Source organism: Syngnathus leptorhynchus, chromosome 12, assembly GCF_054491065.1.
Source record: "Syngnathus leptorhynchus isolate UIUO chromosome 12, UIUO_Slep, whole genome shotgun sequence".
Classification (NCBI taxonomy): domain Eukaryota; kingdom Metazoa; phylum Chordata; class Actinopteri; order Syngnathiformes; family Syngnathidae; genus Syngnathus; species Syngnathus leptorhynchus.
The window spans coordinates 10,514,016-10,535,150 of NC_141206.1; the positions used below are offsets into that span (position 1 = coordinate 10,514,016).

The 21,135-nt window shown below is 47.2% G+C and overlaps 1 protein-coding gene and 1 long non-coding RNA gene across 9 annotated transcripts; one reads left to right on the forward strand and one right to left on the reverse strand.

Annotated features, from left to right (window-relative positions):
* Nucleotides 1-1,963: 1,963 nt before the first annotated feature.
* Nucleotides 1,964-20,875, reverse strand: LOC147048422 (uncharacterized). Of its 7 annotated transcripts, none has more exons than XR_015067748.1 (6): nt 20,752-20,875; nt 18,474-18,626; nt 11,512-11,657; nt 7,604-7,781; nt 2,780-2,910; nt 1,964-2,259 (listed from the first exon to the last, which is right to left on the reverse strand). It is a non-coding gene; the product is annotated as an uncharacterized LOC147048422 (long non-coding RNA). The 7 variants fall into 7 exon arrangements; XR_015067745.1 differs by having other exon boundaries at nt 2,780-3,664; XR_015067747.1 differs by having other exon boundaries at nt 1,964-2,896.
* Nucleotides 2,006-9,874, forward strand: enc1 (ectodermal-neural cortex 1). Of its 2 annotated transcripts, none has more exons than XM_085926240.1 (3): nt 2,006-2,533; nt 4,737-6,537; nt 8,378-9,874. In XM_085926240.1, the coding sequence occupies exon 2, from the start codon at nt 4,742-4,744 to the stop codon at nt 6,515-6,517; it is 1,776 nt and encodes a 591-aa protein (XP_085782366.1). In that variant the 5' UTR covers nt 2,006-2,533; nt 4,737-4,741; the 3' UTR covers nt 6,518-6,537; nt 8,378-9,874. The 2 variants fall into 2 exon arrangements, with proteins under 2 accessions (XP_085782366.1, XP_085782365.1); XM_085926239.1 differs by lacking the exon at nt 2,006-2,533 and adding an exon at nt 2,580-3,778.
* Nucleotides 20,876-21,135: the final 260 nt, after the last annotated feature.

Here is a 21,135-nt window from a genome sequence, read left to right on the forward strand (position 1 = left end):
ACAACCCCCCACTTTCTGATTGGCTGGTTGATCTGTGACGTCACTCGGACACTTTATTAGGTACACCACCATTTTCAGGTGTACCTAATCGCAGGCCACTTCATTAGGGAAAAATCATGGTCAAAATTTAAATGAAAGTGAAAAGTGCCACACCCAAACAACCCCCCACTTTCTGATTGGCTGGTTGATCTGTGACGTCACAAGGACACTCCATTAGGTACACCGCCATTTTCAGGTGTACCTAATCACAGGCCACTTCATTAGGGAAAAATCATGGTCAAAATTTAAATGAAAGTGAAAAGTGCCACACCCAAACAACCCCCCACTTTCTGATTGGCTGGTTGATCTGTGACGTCACAAGGACACTCCATTAGGTACACCGCCATTTTCAGGTGTACCTAATCACAGGCCACTTCATTAGGGAAAAATCATGGTCAAAATTTAAATGAAAGTGAAAAGTGCCACACCCAAACAACCCCCCACTTTCTGATTGGCTGGTTGATCTGTGACGTCACTCGGACACTCCATTAGGTACACCGCCATTTTCAGGTGTACCTAATCACAGGCCACTTGATTAGGGAAAAATCATGGTCAAAATTTAAATGAAAGTGAAAAGTGCCACACCCAAACAACCCCCCACTTTCTGATTGGCTGGTTGATCTGTGACGTCACACGGACACAGGTGTACCTAATCACTTGATTAGGGAAAAATCATGGTCAAAGTTTAACAGAAAGTGAAAAGTGCCACACCCGCCCTCACCCCCACTTTTTGATTGGCTGGTTGATCTGTGACGTCACTCGGACACTTCATTAGGTACACCGCCATTTTCAGGTGTACCTAATCACAGGCCACTTGATTAGGGAAAAATCATGATCAAAGTTTAATGGAAAGTGAAAAGTGCCACACCCGCCCTCACCCCCACTTTTTGATTGGCTGGTTGATCTGTGACGTCACTTGGACACTCCATTAGGTACACCACCACACTGAAAAAGCGACCCCCTCACTCCTGATTGGCTGTTTTGTTTGTGATGTACTTTGTGGACACTTCACTGGCCACACCTAATAACAGGCCATTGTATCTGAAAATGTGGGTAAAATTGTATCAAATATTAACGTTTAAAACTCAATATCTGCTGCGTCAGTGACAAGTCAAAACTTATTTGAATTGAGCTTTCTCGTTTACCGTAGGCACGCCAGTTCACTCAGTGTTACTTCAAGTAACCTCGTAAAAGAGGACATTATATTGAAAGAAGACGCTCTCTTTTTCCCCTCCCTATCCGTCTTAACTGATATTTTGTCGTTCTCCCGTCATCTTCGACAAGTTAATGTAGAGAAACTTATAAATGTTTTCTCGGTGCATATTGATTTTTACTGACATTTTATATTTAATGCTATGAAGTGAATCACATTGTCCACTGGGTGTCACTGTTGTCATATATTTTTGCTTTTCTTTGTCTAACGTTGAAACCTAAGTGACTTTTCTTTGGAGCCGATGCATTTATATTTAACATTACAAAAATGGATCTAGATTGGCGAGCGAATTAAATTAATTTGACTTTTGTGCCTATTAAATGACCGTTTACGTCACTCTACGACTGCGTTCCAAATAGTCAACAACAAAATACAGTAAATGGCCCAAATTATGAACAGAAATATGAACTAGAAATTCTGGCTTTCGAGGTTTAACTGTCTTTAACTATAATGCACACATAAAGTGTGTATAAAAAGTCGACTTTGCATAGATAGGCATTCTATGGGGATTTTTCCAACAGGATTTTCCCATTTTACATGATCTCATCAGTTCCAAGAACACATCCACATGAACACACTGACTTGTTCAATGTACGGAGATTGGAGGCAAATGATGATGAATGGCTTGTGCGTTTATTCAAACTATCGCACGTTTTGTTTTTTGCATGCCAACATCCCTCCCTGCCGCTCCCACCTGATTGGCTCCCCGAATTGAATTTGCCCCGCCTCTAATCACAACCCCGCCCAATCAGTCCAAAGCACCAGCGAGCGCACAGGCGTCAGTCTCAGCTGAACAACAAGGGAAGAAGCGACGAGACGAGACGCCACCATCTCGCCATCATCACCTCCAAGATCCCCGTCTTGCTCTCAAGTCGACACGTACAAGTCACGTCGCAGGAGGACTGGGACGAGATTGAGCTCGGAAGAAGAACCGGGGAGGCGCCGGCCGCATCGTGGCTCTCTCACCGCGGGTATGTCCGAGAGATTCTCCGGGCGAGGTTGAACTCCTGCGTTCCCCAAAGAGGTCGGTGAGAGAGAACATCGTTTCATTTCAGAAACAATCTTTTCTGCTACTTCATAAAGCATTCTGATGTACACATAGGGAACAAGCAGCATTATTATTTACACCATGCACAACAAGTATGCAGCTCACAACGCAACAGGAACAAAGAGCAGCCAGCCAGCCAGCCACGAGAAGGAAATACTGCCATCAAATATTGAGTCGCGTCGCGTAATACAGTAACGCACAAATTGGAAATAGACATTTGGATGGGCAATACAGTAGGTGAAAGATAATACGACTTTACAGGAAATAGTTTTCAACGCAAGCATCACCTGATTTTATTATGCTTCCATCACATGACTACAGTTGGATCTTTCACTCACGCATGTACCTATGTATATATTTGTACTTTGTAAGGTTCATGAGAGTGATGCAAAAAGGATCAATTGTGTGATTGAATGAATTGAACTCAATTGAATCCGGATGGGATCCAGAGTCAGCATTTAGTAGCAATGGAAACAAACCATTGGAGTTTCTTTTTGGTCATTAAGCCTTGGTGGACGTCTTTTGGAACAGTCGTAATTTCAGTCGGATGCCGGCCGGCAGCGACGGAGCAGTTCGAGGCGCTCGCTCTCACTAGACTGCACAAAGAACACTTAACAATGAAACAAACAATTAACATTAATTGTTTTCCGACCTGTTGCCAGTTGCACAACAGAGCAATTGTTTGGTGTTCAATAGAAAGAGGCTCACCTTTCACAGTGACTAAGTACATTTGCCAGTAAAGTGAGAGCAGGTCATCATTATTTCAAAACATTCCAAGTCGTACTCGAATGAATGTTTTCGGAAGGCAGGTAAGACAAATTCAACAGATCAAATCTTTGTCACAACATGGATTAGTGATCTTTTACAGAAGCAATCACATGAGCATTTATTAACAATATTGTGACGGCAAGTTAAAAAAAAAAAAAATGCTGTCAGGTATTTGTACTTTGGCTGGATAATGGTTGCTCCATATGACACGGACATAATGGTCACCTTGGTTATGGCAAGATCTTGTCTTTCCCAAGACATAAAATGGACGACATCCGGTGTTCGGCGACTAAATGAGGTTTTCGGCCGGCGCGTGCGCAACCAACGACGACAGCTGGCCCGAGACGCTAAATTAGATCCAGATGGGTTTGGATGCTGACCAATGATCTCCGCTGCATCATCTCCTTTTTGTCTGGTCCAAGTGGCCCATCTGAGCCCCATGTTTACTTGCGAGGAAACTTCCCCTCCTCCATTTTCACATTGTGATTGTGGACACCTGGCAATGATTTCAAGTTTACATGCAGCCAGCCAGCCATCCGGGCCTCAGATGGCGGCCGGAGGCTCCTTGGTGCCATTTGTGGTTTATTAGGACCAATCTAGAGTGAGTCCAAACAGAAAAAGAAAAAAAAGAAATAAGACAACTTGTTTACTCGCATGCATCGTGCCGTCCACTTCAAAAGGTCGCCGGCTGTGAATTTGAAAGGACCTCGGTGAGTCGGATCGCCTGATGATTGTCAGGGTGTGCTCACGGCGTGATTTAAGTCATTATTTACAGAAAAAAAAAAAAAAACTCCACCCATAACTTTAAATGTCATACACACACAAAAAAGGATCTGAGAGCGTGGGAACAACAGTTAGCGACACATTGTTTTGTTTTGTTTTCTTTGGGGAAAAGCAGGAAATGATTTCCATCAATGCAGAGTGAAGGACAGCTGTTTGAACTTAGTCCCTATTTTTGCTAATATCCATCAAAAGACCAGAATCCAGTTGTGATCCAGCAAAGCGCACACAGCCGAGCCAGCGGCTACGAGGTGACGCGTCGCCCGCCGCCTTTGCCGGCGCTGGAATGCAACCGGTCTTGCCGGGCCGATGCTTTTGCGCTTTGTTTGCTATTTGCTCTCCATGCTCACTGTGACATGTGAAAGTCGGGTTGGCTGGAAGATTGCGCAAACATTAGATGTCCAATGATGATGTTGTGCTGGAACTGCAAAATAAAAACATTGTTGATTATATTGTTTTTTGTAGCCATTGGCTGCGGTGCCCGTTCCTTAACCTGGGCAAATAAGAAGGGATTAGCGTATTTAATCCATGGCATCCTGTCTTCAAAATGCTTGTTGGCAGTAAAGCGCTAGTTAGCACCCTCCCCTCCCCCGAAGCTAAAAGCTAACCAGCGGCCGTGTGAACTTTTACTGCTTGCATACTTGGAATGCCAGCAAGTGAGAAAAAGCACTCATGCGACACGTCAATCCTAATCGTCCTCGCCGGAATTCCCGGCATCTGTTTTCCCGCGTGTGGACCTCGTGGTCACCTCCAATTGTTTTGATGCTTCAAATCCTCAGCGGACGGATGACGACGACGGTATCTCTGATTTCAGAAACTCTTGCGTGTGCTGAAACTTGTGAGTTGAGAATTTCCTTTTTTCCAATCCCTCCTTTCTTTTACTTCCAGAATCGATGAAAATGTCCGTGTGCGTCCATGAGAATCGGAAGTCCCGGGCCAGCACCGGCTCCATGAACATCTACCTGTTCCACAAGTCGTCGTACGCCGACAGCGTGCTCATGCATCTCAACTCCCTGCGGCAGCAGCGTCTGTTCACCGACGTGCTCCTCCACGCCGGCAGCCGCTCCTTCCCGTGCCACCGCGCCGTCCTCGCCGCCTGCAGCCGCTACTTTGAGGCCATGTTCAGCGGCGGGCTACGCGAGAGCCAAGCCAGGGAGGTGGACTTCCACGACTCGGTCCACCCGGAGGTGCTGGAGCTGCTGCTGGACTACGCGTACACCTCGCGGGTGGTCATCAACGAGGAGAACGCAGAGTCGCTGCTGGAGGCCGGCGACATGCTGGAGTTCCAAGACATCCGCGACGCCTGCGCGGAGTTCCTGGAGAGGAACCTTCACCCGTCCAACTGCCTGGGAATGCTGCTGCTCTCCGACGCCCACCAGTGCACCAAGCTGTCGGAGCTCTCCTGGAGCATGTGCCTCAGCAACTTCCCAGCCATTTGCAAGACGGAGGACTTCCTACAGCTGCCCAAAGACATGGTGGTGCAGCTCTTGTCCCACGAAGAGCTGGAGACCGAGGACGAGCGGCTGGTATACGAAGCCGCCCTGAGCTGGATCAACTACGACCTGGAGAGGCGCCACTGCGACCTCCCGGAACTCCTGGGGACGGTCCGCCTGGCCCTGCTGCCGGCCATCTTTCTGATGGAGAACGTCTCCACCGAGGAGCTGATCAACGCCCAGGCCGGGAGCAAGGAGCTGGTGGACCAGGCCATCCGCTGTAAGCTGAGGATCCTGCAGAATGACGGCGTGGTCAACAGTCAGTGCGCCCGCCCGCGCAAGACCAGCCACGCCCTCTTCCTCCTCGGCGGCCAGACCTTCATGTGCGACAAGTTGTACCTGGTGGACCAGAAGGCCAAGGAGATCATTCCCAAGGCAGACATTCCCAGCCCGAGGAAAGAATTCAGCGCCTGCGCCATCGCCTGTAAGGTCTACATCACGGGGGGGCGGGGCTCGGAAAACGGCGTCTCCAAAGACGTCTGGGTCTACGACACGGTCCACGAGGAATGGTCCAAAGCGGCGCCCATGCTCATCGCCAGGTTCGGCCACGGCTCGGCCGAACTCAAACACTGCCTGTACGTGGTGGGCGGTCACACGGCGGCCACCGGCTGCCTCCCCGCCTCGCCGTCCGTCTCGCTCAAACAAGTGGAGCAGTTCGACCCGGCGGCCAACAAGTGGACCATGGTGGCGCCCCTGAGGGAGGGCGTGAGCAACGCGGCCGTGGTCAGCGTCAAACTCAAGCTCTTCGCCTTCGGGGGCACCAGCGTCACCCACGACAAGCTGCCCAAGGTGCAGTGCTACGACCCCCAGGAGAACCGCTGGAGCGTGCCGGCCTCCTGCCCGCAGCCCTGGCGCTACACCGCCGCCGCCGTCCTGGGCAACCAGATCTTCGTCATGGGCGGCGACACCGAGTTCTCGGCGTGCTCGGCCTACAAGTTCAGCAGCGAGAGCTACCAGTGGACTAAAGTGGGCGACGTGACGGCCAAGCGCATGAGCTGCCAGGCGGTGGCGTCCGGGAACAAACTCTACGTGGTGGGGGGCTACTTTGGCACGCAGCGCTGCAAGACCTTAGACTGCTACGACCCTACGCTGGACGCGTGGAACAGCATCACCACGGTGCCGTACTCCCTCATCCCCACCGCCTTCGTCAGCACCTGGAAGCATCTGCCCACCTGAAGCCCGAAGCTGTCCCTAAGGTAGGACAACACGTCACTCGCTTGCATTCACTGGGAAGATTTCAAAAGTTCAGACAAATCCTCAGGAAATCGGCCATTTTAATTGGAAGCAGCCATTTTGTCCGAGTTCCGGCAAGCTCGTCCAAATTGAAATGCTGTCTCATTCCATCTAATTGTACTGGGGTTCTCTTTGTGTATGGGAATGCAGTGAGAAACCCAAAAGATGCGGGGTGGGATACCACGCGGTCTTCAATGTTCCTACCACCGGGCATTACTCGAATTCTTGCCGTGGGAATTCCAGTTTAGTATTGTGGGAATGGTCTCAAGCTCCAAGACCTTTCAATTCTTTACTTCTCGGACTCTTTCTCCGGGTTCTTTGGACACAAAGGAATGTCGGAGTGGCTCTTAAGGCGGGCGACTGGCGGGAGGTCCTGGGAGGAGGGGGGCTGGCCGGCCAGCAGGCCGGCCGCGGGTTTGCATGGGTTAGTTAAGTGACTGCGGGGACGTGCCAGAGGACAGAGAGGGTAATTGAAGTAGAATAGGATACTTTTATTGCTCCTGTGGGGGAGGTTACTCCAAGACGGTTGGCCAATTAGACGGGGGGGCAGGCCGCAACGCCTGGGCCGGGCTAATCCACTCTCCGTCGCCTCCCTTTGATGAGGTCACGCTCTCGGTGGCTCAGGCCAGGAGGAGGCCGCCCCGTTGGAAAGCATTTATCACGGCTTCCGACTGGTTTTGCCGGGGTGTGGTTCTGGAGCGTTGACATTTTTGCGGGCTCCTGCGACTTTTCATTTCAACGCCACGCCGCCCATTCATGTGTGAACTAAAGCCAATCTTTTGTGTTTAGCAACATGCTATGCTAATTCACAAGTGTAACTCGCTGGCTCTGTGATGAAGTGCTGCCTCCGCCAGTGTAAATACAAGCACTTATCATTCTTTTTTTTTGTCTAAGAGCCACATTTTATTTTATAAACGACGTATTTGATTAGCATGCTAGCCTGAGAGTTCTGCCCCACATTCTAGAAAGCCATTCACACCCTCCATTCATCTAAATGCAGGATTCTCGATGTGCTGTGTTCCACCTCACCTCTGACGCGGTGTCTGTGGGAATAGCTGCAACGAGGGTGCGAAATTTAACATCCGACACTTCTCCGCCATCGTGTGTCAAAAGCAATTGGCGCCGCCATGGAATTATTTCAATGCGGGTCTTCTGGGCTGATGTGTGAAAGCGTAGGGAATTAGGTGACGGGTCCACTCGCACAGCCCTAAGGAATACAAAATACAAAGTTGAAAAAAAAAATGGCAAAAAATATTTTTATTTTATACGCATTGTGCATTTTTTAATGACTTGGCTGATGAATTAATTGTCTGAATATTTTTTTTGGGGGGGGAATTGATCCCGAAATGAAAATCTGAAGAGCGCTGCTCTCCCCCTGACCTCGGATGATGTTGAGCAGGCTCGACGTAGGAGGCGACAGTCGCCCCGGGCCCGGCCGGCCGGCCAGGGTGGGGGCGGCGGCGCGGCGCCAACCCGTCACCCACACATGGCTGCCAGCTCTTGACAACAAGGCGTGGGCGAGCGTCCGTGGCGTACATCCTCGTCGGATAAAGTTCGGGAAGCGGCTAATAGCGCCGGATTACTCCCTCGCTCAAAACAGTCCCCGAGGACTTTAATCCTGCCACTTATTTAAACCTCAGCTGCACCACGGTTCAGGCTGATGCTTTGCTCGCACATCAAGTGGAGAAAGATGGCAATAAAAGTCTTTCCCCGAGGGAAGCCCAACGTCCGCCAACAATAGCAGTTAAAAGATGTTTTTTTTTTTTTTTTTTTAACCTAATACTTTCTTCTTTTCTCTTCCAGATCTCCTTTGGCTTTTTGTTTTGTTTTTCATCAGCTACTGAACTCTCGACTGTGACGAGGCATTCCGAGAGAAGACCTCTGAGATGGATGCTGGACCAAAAAAAAATAAAAAAATGGGGCTAGCGTGGCACATTTCGCCTCCATTTTGATGTTTTCTCAGTGACTGGCATGCGTTTGGACTGAATGCACACAAAGCTCTTCATCCGCTAATAAGCTCCTTCCCCTGACCCCCAACCCCGCTTAGGAGAGCCGAGGGCGGAACTTTTGTGAGAGGAGGGGGGGGGGGGGGGGGGGCTGCAATGTTTCGGGGATGCCGCTTTCTGTCGCTGATGCTGCTTTTTTTCCACCTGCGAGTGCTGACTCGGCACAACCGGCATGAGTTGTTCACGTGCGCCCGGCTCGTCCTTCCATTGAATGCTTTTGCTTTGAAAGCCGCCGGCGTTTGCTTTTTCTAATGGCCGAACGGTTTGCAACAAAGAACAAAAAGAACAACAGCTGCAGTTCACCAGCGCTAACAACTGGGACGTTATGGATTTTGAACACGAGCCGCTGCAGCAGGTGGCGACTTTGGCACAGATACGATTTCATGCTATTTCTTTCCCGTGTGGCTTGAGCAGCCTTAATGAGAAGGAGGAAGCTCAGATTACCCACAGCGTGAGGCCGCAAAGGCCGCGGGGGGTCGAGCGACAAGAGTTCCAACTCAATGCCGCCAAAGCTGCCTTAAATCAGCCGCCACGTGCACCCCCGCCCAAAAGCCGCAACAATTAGCTGGAGCGGAGGCCAAGAATGCGACCGGTCTCTATCTAGCTAGGCTAGCTGGTTAGCCGTCCGTTGCAGTGTTCTCTTTGTTTTAGTTGGCCATTCGTCGGCCTCGCCGCTTCCATCCCGATGAACATTTTCTTGTTCCGTTCTTAAAGACCAAAAATGTGAGAATGCTTTGTTGTCATTGATGTCATGACTCGTTGAATTTCTACGGCATTATTTTGTACATGTTCTTTTTTCACAATGTGAAATCCATGGCTGAATAAACATGAGTTTTTTCCTCTTGGCTGTATCCAAATGCTACGTGTGTCTTTGCATACGCCAGTGAAAACTTCATCGGAGGCAGGCGAGTAGAGCCGCATACTTTCCCTTTCTCTCCCGAGTCACCTTGGCAACCATTATCTGCAAACTGTGGGGGCTGGAGGAGAACATGAAATCTTAAAAAGCACCCCTTCTTCCTCTCTCTTCCCTTCTTTCTCACACTTCTCATCTTTTTTTTTTTAAATAGCTATGTCGCAAAAAAAACAATCATCTAATCGTCTCTTCCTTGGCTTGTTTACATTCCTCTTTGTGACACGGGTTTTGAGAAACACCAGTTTGACTGGATCCTGACCCTCGCCAACCCACAGAAAGGTCGACGGGGTAGCCGAGCCGCTAAAGAAATAAACAATCTCAGTGGTGAGATGTTGCAAGGAGCCACTAAAATGATCTTTTCTCCGGCGTGTGTGTGGCCTGCTAACAAAGGCTGACATTTAAAGTGAAATGTGGGGACGCTGTGTGTGGGTGGGAGCCCTACTTTTCAAACACCCCCCCCCCCCCCCCCCTGCCAAGACCAGAGCCGTCACATTAATCACGACAGGAAGTTGAATTTCCTGTCCGGCAGGAAACTGGACTTATTCCCACACACAGAGGCCACACAAGTGTCTTTTTTTTTCTTCTTCTGTGAACAAGTTAGCTTTTAAAAAGAGTTGGCCCAAAAGTGCCTAAAATGATTACTTCAAACCACAATGGCAGACTTCCTGCAGGGGCTTGTTAAGGATTTTTTTTTTGTGGGTCTACTCAAGAGCAAATTACCATGTTGCTCAAGGATTGGATTTACATTCCCAAAAATTCTGGGGACATGTTGGCTTTTGAAAAGAAATGGCTAAAATGACCTTAAAATGGCTGCTTCCAAATAAGATGGACTTTTTTTTGTGGGTTTGCTCATGAGAGATAAATCTACCCAATTTTCAAAAATTCAAAGTTGGCTTTTGAAAATAAAATGGCTGCTTCCAAACAAGATGGACATTTTTTGGCAAACTGTCCCCGACTTTTTTTTTGTGGGTCTGTTCATGAAAGATAAATCTGGCAAATTTTATGGGCCGAAGGTAAACTGGCTTGGGGGCTGAATTTGGTAGCAATTGGGAGAATTCCTTGGGAGGAATTAGTTCAAATTTGTTTCTCTCTATCCTCTCTCTATCGATGGTCTTGTCTGAAAGTTATTATGTTTGTGAAGAGAGAGTTTTTCATCCAAGTGGTGCCCGCCGGCGGGAATGCTGCCAAACTGCGCGCAGATGTAATCTCTAAAATAAGCAAGCTGCTCAACGGAAAACATTTGACACAAATATTTGTCAGGCAAATAAGACACTCAATCCATTTTTTACAAAAATGATCTCAGCAGCAGACAAGTCGAAAACATCTGCTCCGCGTACGAGCAAAATTTGACGAGTCCGTGGGGGGTCGCTAACGTGTAATTAAGTTCCACCGACTTCTCATCACACTCTGGCGGCTTCCAGAAGTTTTTGCGGCGCGTTGGCGAGCCAGCGTTTAAGTGCTTGTGGCCAACTGAGTGTGCGTCTGCGGCCGTTTGGATGTGTGTGTGTGGACCACACACACACACACTCGGGCGCTGGTCGGCGACGTTTCATCTGGCTTCACGTTGGCCGACACCCCAATGGGGAGCACATGTGCCGGTCCGGACGTCATTTTGTGCGAGTTATGCCCCGAAAAGTTAAATGGGGCTCCCCGCTGTCAGGGGGCCCCATGATGTAATACTTTTTTTCTTGAAAGTTACAACGTAACGCTCAAATCCTATCCAGCTGTCCGACATGTGCTAATTACAAACTTCCTGGTAGCCCCCCCCCCCACACCTAAATGCACGCCGCTCCCCTACCCACAAAATATACGTTTGTTCTGAAAAATGTAAGTCAGTTTATCAATTCATACAAATATATTTATATACTATGTTTCATGAAATTACGCAAAATTAATTTCCTTCATTTTCAAAAACCTTCCATTTTTATAAATCTACATGATTCATGAAAATATGCAAAAATATTCTTTTGAAAATGAAAGAACTCTAAAACGTCAAGCCCGGTCCCAGCGCCACGTACCTGCTAAGCATCACGGCAGGCGGCGGTCGATAACGTGGCGTCGTCCGTCGCAGATGTGTTTCCATTCCAGCAATTTTGTTCGCACGCATGACCTTTCCATCTGACAGCCGAGGTCGGGCCGCAGCTGAGTCACGACAACATCCATCCTGGGGGGAAAAAAAAAAAAACACAATCATTTCTCAGGGAAGATAAGAAGCTAGCTAAGGACGAGGCAACCCGATTTCAAATGGCAACAGCGATGCCTCCCGGGGTGAGGTCGAATATCAAATAGTCAGCAAATACTGATTTTAAAGAGGCGCATGACTGAAGGGCATAAAACAATGTTTGGACAGTAAAGGTCAGAGCTGACACTCGTACCGTTGTCATCTCATCACTTTGAAAAGTTCAACTCAAGACTGAAAGAAGACAAAGCCAGCATTCATGATGCTTCTTTCTTTAATTAGCGGGCGCAATTTCATGGATTGTTTTGCTTTTTCACATGAAAGGAAGATGAAGAAAAACATCAGAAAAAAAAAAACTCATAATGTGGCAATTTTCTCTAGTTTGAAGATAAATCAAAACTGCATTTTTTTCTGGTCAAATACACATAAAAAAAAAAACAACACTCAAACTGCAAGGCGAGGAGCACCCGTGAAACGATCCCCCGCTCGGCCGTTTCAAAAGGAATCTCAGCAAGGTTACGAGGCAGGCCAACCCCGCTAAACGTTTATTAGGTGCAGCTCGCAAAGCCGATAAGCGGCCTTCAAAGTGGCCCCCGAGCACCTCGTATGTGAACACTAACGACCCCGAACAGCCGCTGGCGCGCATCCAAAAGGGGCCGAGGCTGCTGCTGCGGTGGTGGGAGTCGTGCGGCCCACATTCAAACTAGAAAGTAGCCGCCAAACTAATAAGAAAGCTCGCTCGTAAAGATCAGGGACGCCAAAGTTCAAGGCCAAATATATTTACATGGAACATACAATGTCAGATCAAAAGAAAAGCAAATTCAGCATCAGAGCATTTGCTTCTTTCCTTCTTCTTTCATTGTTCCCTTCGCCCTTGTTGCAAAATATTGCACCTCCCTTATTGAGCCAAAACCTTCACCCGCTGGATTAGCCGCAGACTGTTTACGACTTTTATATATCTTTGAAAAATGCTCGGACGGTAATTATAATTGGCCTGGCTCCTCAATCCTCACACGTTGTCATTTTTAATCTCTGATAATCCTCCTTTGTGTCTCCAGAAATGAGTCGCTGGCTCAATCTAGGTCAATCCATGCAGGACGTGTGTGCGTGTGAGACATTGGAGGATGGAGCAGTGGCGGCTGCATTGGCCAAACATCTTTAATGGCCCCTTTAATTGGAGATTAGCAAACAGATTAAAGCGCCTCTATGCTCAGAGGTCCTAAAATACGCCTGCAAATGTGTTTACACTGGAGAAAAACAACAAAAAAAGATCAATTTGAGAGAACATTGAGGAAAGGATCTTTTTTTTTTTTTTTTTTTTTTCAATTACCGCCTGTTTATTTTCAAAGCATTACAAAAAAAAAAGCTTTAGCTTTAAATGAAGATATTCTCCAAGGTGTATTAAAGTTCACACGGGGGGAATAAAGTTAGTTGGTAAAAGTCAGCATTGCAAGAAAAAAATTGAAATATCGGCTAAAATAACAAATATCTGAGGAAGAGTGAGATTAATCGCAATTAATTACTCGTCCGTGTTGGCACTGCCTCACTTGACCTCCAAGCCTCTCCAAAAAAATCTACGTTCCCACCGTGGGAAGGAGCCTATTTGCCATGCAAGCAAAGACGCCTAGCCTCGCCTAGCCTAGCCTCGCCTCGCCTCGCGTGCCCCCGAGCCAACACGATTCCTGTAATGAGATTTCCAGCGTATTTCCCTGAGCGCTACGTGTGCAAAAGCAATGCGGCAGCTCCCCGAGAAATCAGAAAAAGTTGGAGCGCCCATAAGATCAAGTCGTTAGTTTTGTGAACAAGCCTCTCGCTCTCCCAGTGGTGGCAACTCAGGAAGAACACATTCTTTCTTACTGTACTGAGGAAGAAACATGGGGGAATTTAAAAAAAAAAGAATATGGAGACATATTACCGCTGTGTGTTGACTACTAGATAACAAAAAAGCCCGCTACTTCCATTCAAGTACAGGGTGTGAGCACTTTTGCAATCTCTGAGCATCATCAAGAAGCAGTTTGCATTTGCAATCAATCTCTTTGCAGGATGAGTCATCCCATCCGCCCGTTACGGGAAAACGTGACTCACGGGGGGGCATCGTTGTCATTCGTGGAACGTTGAATAAAGAGAGAGAAAAAAAAAAAAGAAAAGTCCCAGTCCAGACAGATGAATAAATGGAAGCAATGACGAGTGCGCCAAAGTCTCATCCGTCACCCCGATGGCGACAAACAATGGGAAATCGATAATGGCGGGAAAATGAGATTTAGCCAAAGAAGAAAGGGATATTATTCATCTCAAATTCAGATAAATTTGCCTTCACCATCCAGGTTCATTTTGGAGAAACAATGACATTGATTTGCCCCCATTTGTTGCTCCAGCATTCCCGGCTTTTGCTTTTGTCCACGTCCACAAAGGGATGGAATGCGGCCAGGGTCGGCGGCACACGCACCAGCGCCCGCCCTTTTGTTCCTTCATTAGCTCGCCCCTCGGCCCCGCCCCTCGGCTAAAAGGCCCGTCGGAAAGTTTGAATTATTCACCGTTACCGGAGGAGTGCTGACGCCGCTCGCCGCAGTGAATATTTCATGGCTTGACCTCTGATGTTTGTCTGATGTTGTTCAAACGCCGCCTGTCGGCTGACCTTTAGCGCGCAAGCAGGCCGGACAAACAAAAAGGTCACAAGAGGTATTCGTAGGGAAATAATGCCGGGCTCAATTTTCTCACAAAAGGACTTAGCGTCAAAGTTGGACCTTGCACACCAAACTCTTAATCTACTCGGCAAAGAAATCGGTATGTTTCACAGCGCCCCCGGTGGCCGAGGGGAGCGTGCCAGAAGGAGCAGCACAATGCAAAAACCTTTCAAGACAAAAGCTTTTAAAAGGATGATCAAAAGTGAAGTACTTTGCACACAATTGAAAGCAAGGTATGACTGAAACAAACTTGAAAGGTATTAGCTCATGGGGTGCAAAATACAGGTGTGAAAGCAGCATGGACAAGATGAAGAAGAACGTCACAAGGGCCACAACAAAGAAGATCCACAGCTGGGACTTTTTTTTTGGGTGTGCGCGTGTTTAAAAAAAAAAAAAGTAAAAATTCATAACTATATCAAATGTCATATTATTTATAGATACATTGAGTTTCCATTTAATGTTTACATTATTTTATTTGTATAATTGTTTTATATTTTGGGTTAAAGTATTTTGACATTTATTATTTGCATTCATATCGACCCATTTTGTAAATCAGAATTTGCATTACAAAATACCTATTTGGATTATTTTGTAATTATATTTTGTATTTTTTTTTTCTAATTTAGCTCGATTTTTGTATGTTGAATTAAATGTTTTCCATTTGAATTAGTATTTTAAATGTATTTTGCAGGAATTCCCGCCTCCGAAAGTTCGAAAGGCAGCTCAGGCATTCGGTGAGCTGCTGTGCTGGGAATTTTCATTTCACTTGTTCTTCACACCTCTCGCCAACATTCCTTTGTTGAGTGACAACCAGGAAGAAGAAGCAGAAAAAGAGCGGCGTCTGTCTTTTTTTTTTTTTCCCAGCGTATCTGCCAACAATCATTTCTCATGCCAACGTTGCTATCAAAGTTTTCAAAGCTTTACTTTTGACTCCCACGGGACAAAAAAAAGAATCATTCTCAAAATGAAAAGAAGTTCAACTCAAAATCAAAAACGACAATGCAATATACTCATGGAAAGTTTTGATGGATAATAAAGAGCATCCAGATATTTTCTTGAACAAGCGGCAAAAGTGGAGCGGCGACAAGCCGAGCGGAGCGTTCATCAAGTAACAAGCGAGCGGCGAGGAAGCGCTGCTGCATCGCTCGCTCCAAAAATTGATAACGTCCAGGAGACTGAGCGTCATCAGGTGGGGCTGGTTCCTTTCTTTTTGGGGCACCTCGGTTGCTATGCTAACAAAAATGGGTGGGTCAGTGAAGGGCGATGGATTTTTTTGGGAAACGCCAGGGGAGCTTCACTTCCTGTTTTCAAACGGTGAGCGTGTTAGTCCACTGTTGCCATGGCGACCCCCTCCATCACTTTACGCGGCACTGCGATTCGATTTGTTTTGCACTTGTATTCCAAATTGCCATTAAGCTGACGACAGCGGGATGGAAACGCCGAGGTGCTTCGGAGCTCCCCCACGCGTGTCCCCTGACCGACCGCACTTGTTGCCGTGAGTCACGATGACTCACCAATGCGGCGAGTGCAGAGCCATTCTGCTCTCCAGACAAAGGAAGAAGTGAGGACTGATGATTGTTTCTGCAGAACCATTATTAGTTCAATGGGCGACTGATTTTAGACCAACCAACCAACCAGTCTACCAACTTGCGCTAACCAACGACCAACTCATCGGGCGAGCAATCAAACAAGGAGGTAACTCGCTTGGCCAAAACAACCAAGTCACAAAGTAACTAGGTAAGTTGTGTCCTGGTTTGTTCCACGCCTGGAGGAGGTGGCACTTGTCGTGGATGTGTTGCAATCCAAAGCAAATATTTCATTCCGTTTTCCCTTTGTTGGCGTCAAGTCGCTGGCGGGCTTTTTTTCCCCCTTTCATTTTTTCTTTCTTGCCTCCCGCTGTGCTGCTTTTTGCTCCTTCCTTGCCGGCGCCTGCTTTAATTCATACAGGTTGATGTGGAGCGTGCCAAGCGGATCCCCGCAGGCGTCAAATTATGAGCAGGGAGGAGAGAGAGCCCGGGAGGAGGTCATTACCGCCGAGTCCGCCAACGTGGAAAAGCCTCCGCCGAGGGAGGAGAGCGACGAGAAAAACCGACGACAATGAGACATCGGCGGGGACATTCCCGTCTTCTTTTCTGCCCAGAATTGTTATTAACTATCATTATTATTATTACTATTATTTTGGATTATTATTATTATTGGTTTAAAATTATTTAGTATTATTATTATTATTGTTATTATTATGAGTCAAGCAGCTTTCACGTCATTTTTTTCTCTTGAAGATTTAGAGAGTGACGTCATGACAATAGATTTGATCATTTTTTTTAAATTGGAATCTTTTTTTATAGAAATCCTTTCACTTCTCTCCCAAAACAACAAGACCGTAGGTGAGCAATTAGGAAATCTCTGCCAGTTCCTTCCTGTCATGTTGATGCAAAAGGCATTTGGCTGGGAAGATTCAGGATGAGATGTCAAAAGCCACACGTCGTCAACATTCCTGCAGCGCGCCATGTTCTTGTTGCCTGAGGTGTCGACAAGGTAGCCAAAAGGAACCAAACCATCCAATGCTACTCATCCTTTGTATTGTTTGTAGGGGCCGGATCAACGGGATCGCGAGCTCCCGAGCTTCGGGAATTCGGAGCCCCGGTGCGACATTTGTGAAGGCGGTGAAGGAAGCCTCACCCACCGACGATTCCCGTCAACGACAAAGTTGACGTTTCTCGGCAGCCGCTCGCCAAAGTCAACGACGAGGTCGCGTTTGCCATCTCGCGCGCTCAACGCGACAAAACAGACCTAAAAACAAAATCAGCAACTTTCTGTAACTTGCCAGGAGAGAAGAAAGTCTGAGAAACAGCAACGTGGTTGGAAAATATAAAAAGGCTCTAAAAATGGTCCTCCTGTGGTTGGAAGCGTCTCCAGCGAGTATATTGCCAGTCTTTGCAATCCCACCCAGGAGAAATCTATATGCTGGATATTGTTGTGGCTGGCCATAAAAGCCTTATTACGGCCGTTCTTCACATTTATTTGGTCGCAGACGTCATCACACTCAGCAAAATAACACTTTCCACTCTCTGCTTTTGCTAACTTTGACGTAAAATCCCAAGCGTCTTTAGCTGCTAACGTGATTATTTTCTCATTATTGCACCTTTATCCACTGAATATGACTTTAGTCTAAAAAAAAAAAAAAACAAGACAAGCTTTTTTTTCCCCAGAAAGTTTTGTGCATCTATGCCAAACTTACAATGATTATAACAAGTCTACACACCCCTCTCACTACTGTGAAGAGCTGTACAATTCAATTGGGGGGGGATTAAAAAGAGAAGTAGGTTGCAAAAGTGTACACACCCTCTTACCCTCTGGGGATGGCTTCATAATTATCCAATCATATTCAAACTCCTGTCAAATGTGAGTGTGCCTATTCTGGTCATCATTTTGACTTTTTAGCAAATGTATACACTTTTGAGAATGATTCACTGACATTTTTTTGTGGACCCCCGAGCTACAGCTAGCAAATCCTTGGGGGTCAAATAGGTCGACTGATTTACTGCATTCGATTTGTAAGTTCCAGAAGATGGAAACAAATCAGAGGTGAAAACTGGTAAGAGTGGGCCGTGGCGCCGTAAAATGGCGGCCCGCCGGAGCAGAGTCTTCAAAATTGATGAGGTGATGAGATGAGATTCGCTCAGGGGCCTCCGGAGTAAGAAACCGTCGCGGCAATTTGAAGTTTAACAGCGACAGAGGGGATAAACATGATGGATGGCGAGCTGGGTCACTATTTTCGTTGAAGTACAGTAATCCTCCCCCATACTTGCAGTCTGGTATAGTGCTTTGACGCCATCTGGCTTTCAAGTAACTATGTTGAAGTGAGCTTCAGAGCTCCACTTCAAGCTTATTCACCATCTTGTGACATCACGTCACATGGGGACAGGAAGTGGTTCGTATGCGTCTTGCAACAGACGGGCCACTCATTTTTTTGGGTGCAGTCGAAATGTAAACATATTTCTTTTGCCTTATGCATTTTTGCATTATTTTATTTACGACTCCAATTTTAAAGAGCTTTTCTTAAAATGATAAATAGATTGAAATGAACTAAATTGAAAGCAAATGTCATTTTACTTACCAGCACGACGCTGAGGTTCACCTCCATTCTCGCTTCCTCTCGGCCCCGCTTGTCGCCAACGTCTGTCTCCGTGGAAACGGGCCGTCCAAGGTCAGGGGGTTAGGGACGGTGGCGGGCACCGCGACGTGTCATCCCCGCCCGCGGAGCGCTGATCTGAGGCCGAGTCACAAATGCAAGATGAAGAAGTGGAAGGACCGCAGCACAATTCGAACTGCACGACTATCTCGCAGCTCAAGCTGCTTGGCTTGCTTTCCAGCTGCTCTTCCAATTCCTAACAGGGTTTTAGGGACTTTTGCAGGTGGCCGTGCGTGTGTGTGCGTGTGTGTGTGTGTGAGTGTGTACAGGGCCAGCCAGGTGCGCTGTCATGGTAACAGATGGCGTGAACTATAAATTGCCTGATTGTGTCCCTGAAGGGGAGCGTGAGCGAGCATGCGCGCGTGTGTTGAATGATATTAAGTGTGCATTAGAGAAGTGGTGCCAATGTGAAAGATGAGATGTCAGACTCCAACCAGGAAAGCCTTTAAGACGTAAAAAGCTGCAGCAACTTCATGTCTTGTTGCTATGGTGACCCCGTCCCAAATTGAACTACTACTTTTAGTACTAGCATTAGTGCAAGCTAATGTAGCGTCATGCTACATGATGTCACCGAACATACATAGAACATATGTCAGTTACACATCCTGTTCCCAAAAATGAATTTGGAGGCCCGATGTAAGGAAATGTGCAGAAATCAATATGGCCGCTTCAGCCCCCTGCCGGAGCAGAGAAGAGCCATTGATTGTCACTTCCTATTTGTAGAGGCGGGGGGGGGGGCTTTAACTGGAAGGACAGACCAGATGCCAGCCTTGAGAACATGACCTGCGTACACTCGTTTGTTGACCTTGTCGCCGTTTCTCACGTGTGCCGATAGCACCTTTGAGGATATCCAATCCAACCCACATGAAAACATCAAGTCGACATTCTTTGTTCATGAATAAATAAAACACATCTATAAATAATTCCATTTGTACGTTTTGGAAGATGTCTTTGTTCAAGTTTCTGAGAGGCTAAAAGGCCCTTGTGGTTGCCATTTCTATAGAAAGGTGACAAGGGGGAAAAAAAAAAATGTGCCAGTGTTTTGGCTCCCAGCGCTCATGCGAGCTTGTCACATTGACATGACTTGCAGCCAATTAGAGCAAGCCTGGGACTTCACCCCGTGACCCGTTGCCTGGGGCTCGCCAAGCTGCCGGACAACTCCAGTGTTGCCTAGCAACTACAAAAGACCGAAACAAGTCACTGAAGCAAAAACCAAACCAGGTGAGCCAGTCTGCGAGAACTAAATCAAGTGTTTTGATGCGTTAAATATGCAGCTATTAGCTTAGCTGACGGGCCCCTGTAAGTTTTACTTTGTTTATTATTACTTTGTTCTATCTAATCTATTGAGTTGTTAAGGTGATAGGTCACATTAATGGCTCAAGTTAGCCCAGCGCCGGCCTAGCTCGAAGCCCCTGGGGGAACAGAGCGTCCTTTTGTCCCCCACTGCTTTTCTGACACAGAGGCAATCATTGAGGAACCTTTCAGGCCTGGGCGCTTTTAATTATTGCAGCGGGCCTTTTTATTTGCTGCACTTTAATGACCATCCATCACGTAGATGTTTATTGGCGCGCGGCCGGCGGTGGGGACAAATGGAGCCGAAATGGCGCTCATTATCGCAGCTCGTACATCAAGAGCCGTGGAAGGAGCCGCCGCCGCGTTTGCCGGACCGTTCCGGAGCGGCTCCATTAAACCTCAGGGGACACCTTAAAAGTTGCCCATTTGAAAATGGCCTTTGTGGTCGCCTTCCGTTGAGCTTCTGGCTTCTGTTTCTTAGCAGGAGTTCAATTTGCCGGCGTTCTTGATTCTTAAAGCCCTTAACAGATTCCATGTACATGTTGAGAATGCTCACTGCGGCCTGAAGCGCAGATCATTTGAATGTGACGCTTCACCTGAGCTGCACAGGTCAATGTGGGCAGGATGCGGAGGATTTGAATATGCAAATGAGATCAGAAGGCCCTTGAACACGTGTACCTAAAAAACAGGTTTGTCCTCCCATGATGGCATACAAAGAAAAGGCCAAATGTTTGTTGCGTTATATTTAAGATGTATGGAGTGATTTCCACAGAGCATCTTAGAGATAGACGGCAGCGAGCACTGAACGGCGTACAAATGTAGCTTTTCATTATCGGTTAGTAATGGGGGATTTTACGACTGTGGCATTTGACGCTAATAAAACCCACAAATGGAAAGATAAATAACTCACCTGAAGACTGTCGAGCAGCTTTGTGAGGCTCAGCACAACTTAAAACGCGGCAATACCAAAACTTTGGGACTGCTTCTTCTTGACCCGAAAAGGCTGAGGTGAGTTACATCCGCGTGACACGAGCGCCCCCTAAAGGCTAGAACATGCTCTACCGCCAATGTCCTTTTTTACTCTGTGCAGTTTTACTGTAAAACATTTTTAAAAACTTTATGTAGGCAATTATTGTGTTAATGAACATTATCTTACATAAGCAATGTGGACGACAGAGAGGTGAGTTGACGCTTCACGTGTTTTTTCAATTTTACCATTCACGCAGCGGTACCTGAACGCCGCACCAGGTCTCCAACCCGCAAACACGACGGACGTCAGTGACTGCGGTGACCG

Coding starts and splice junctions, on each gene's coding strand:
- enc1 (XM_085926240.1), top strand. CDS start 4,742: ATGAAAATGTCCGTGTGCGTCCATGAGAATCGGAAGTCCCGGGCCAGC.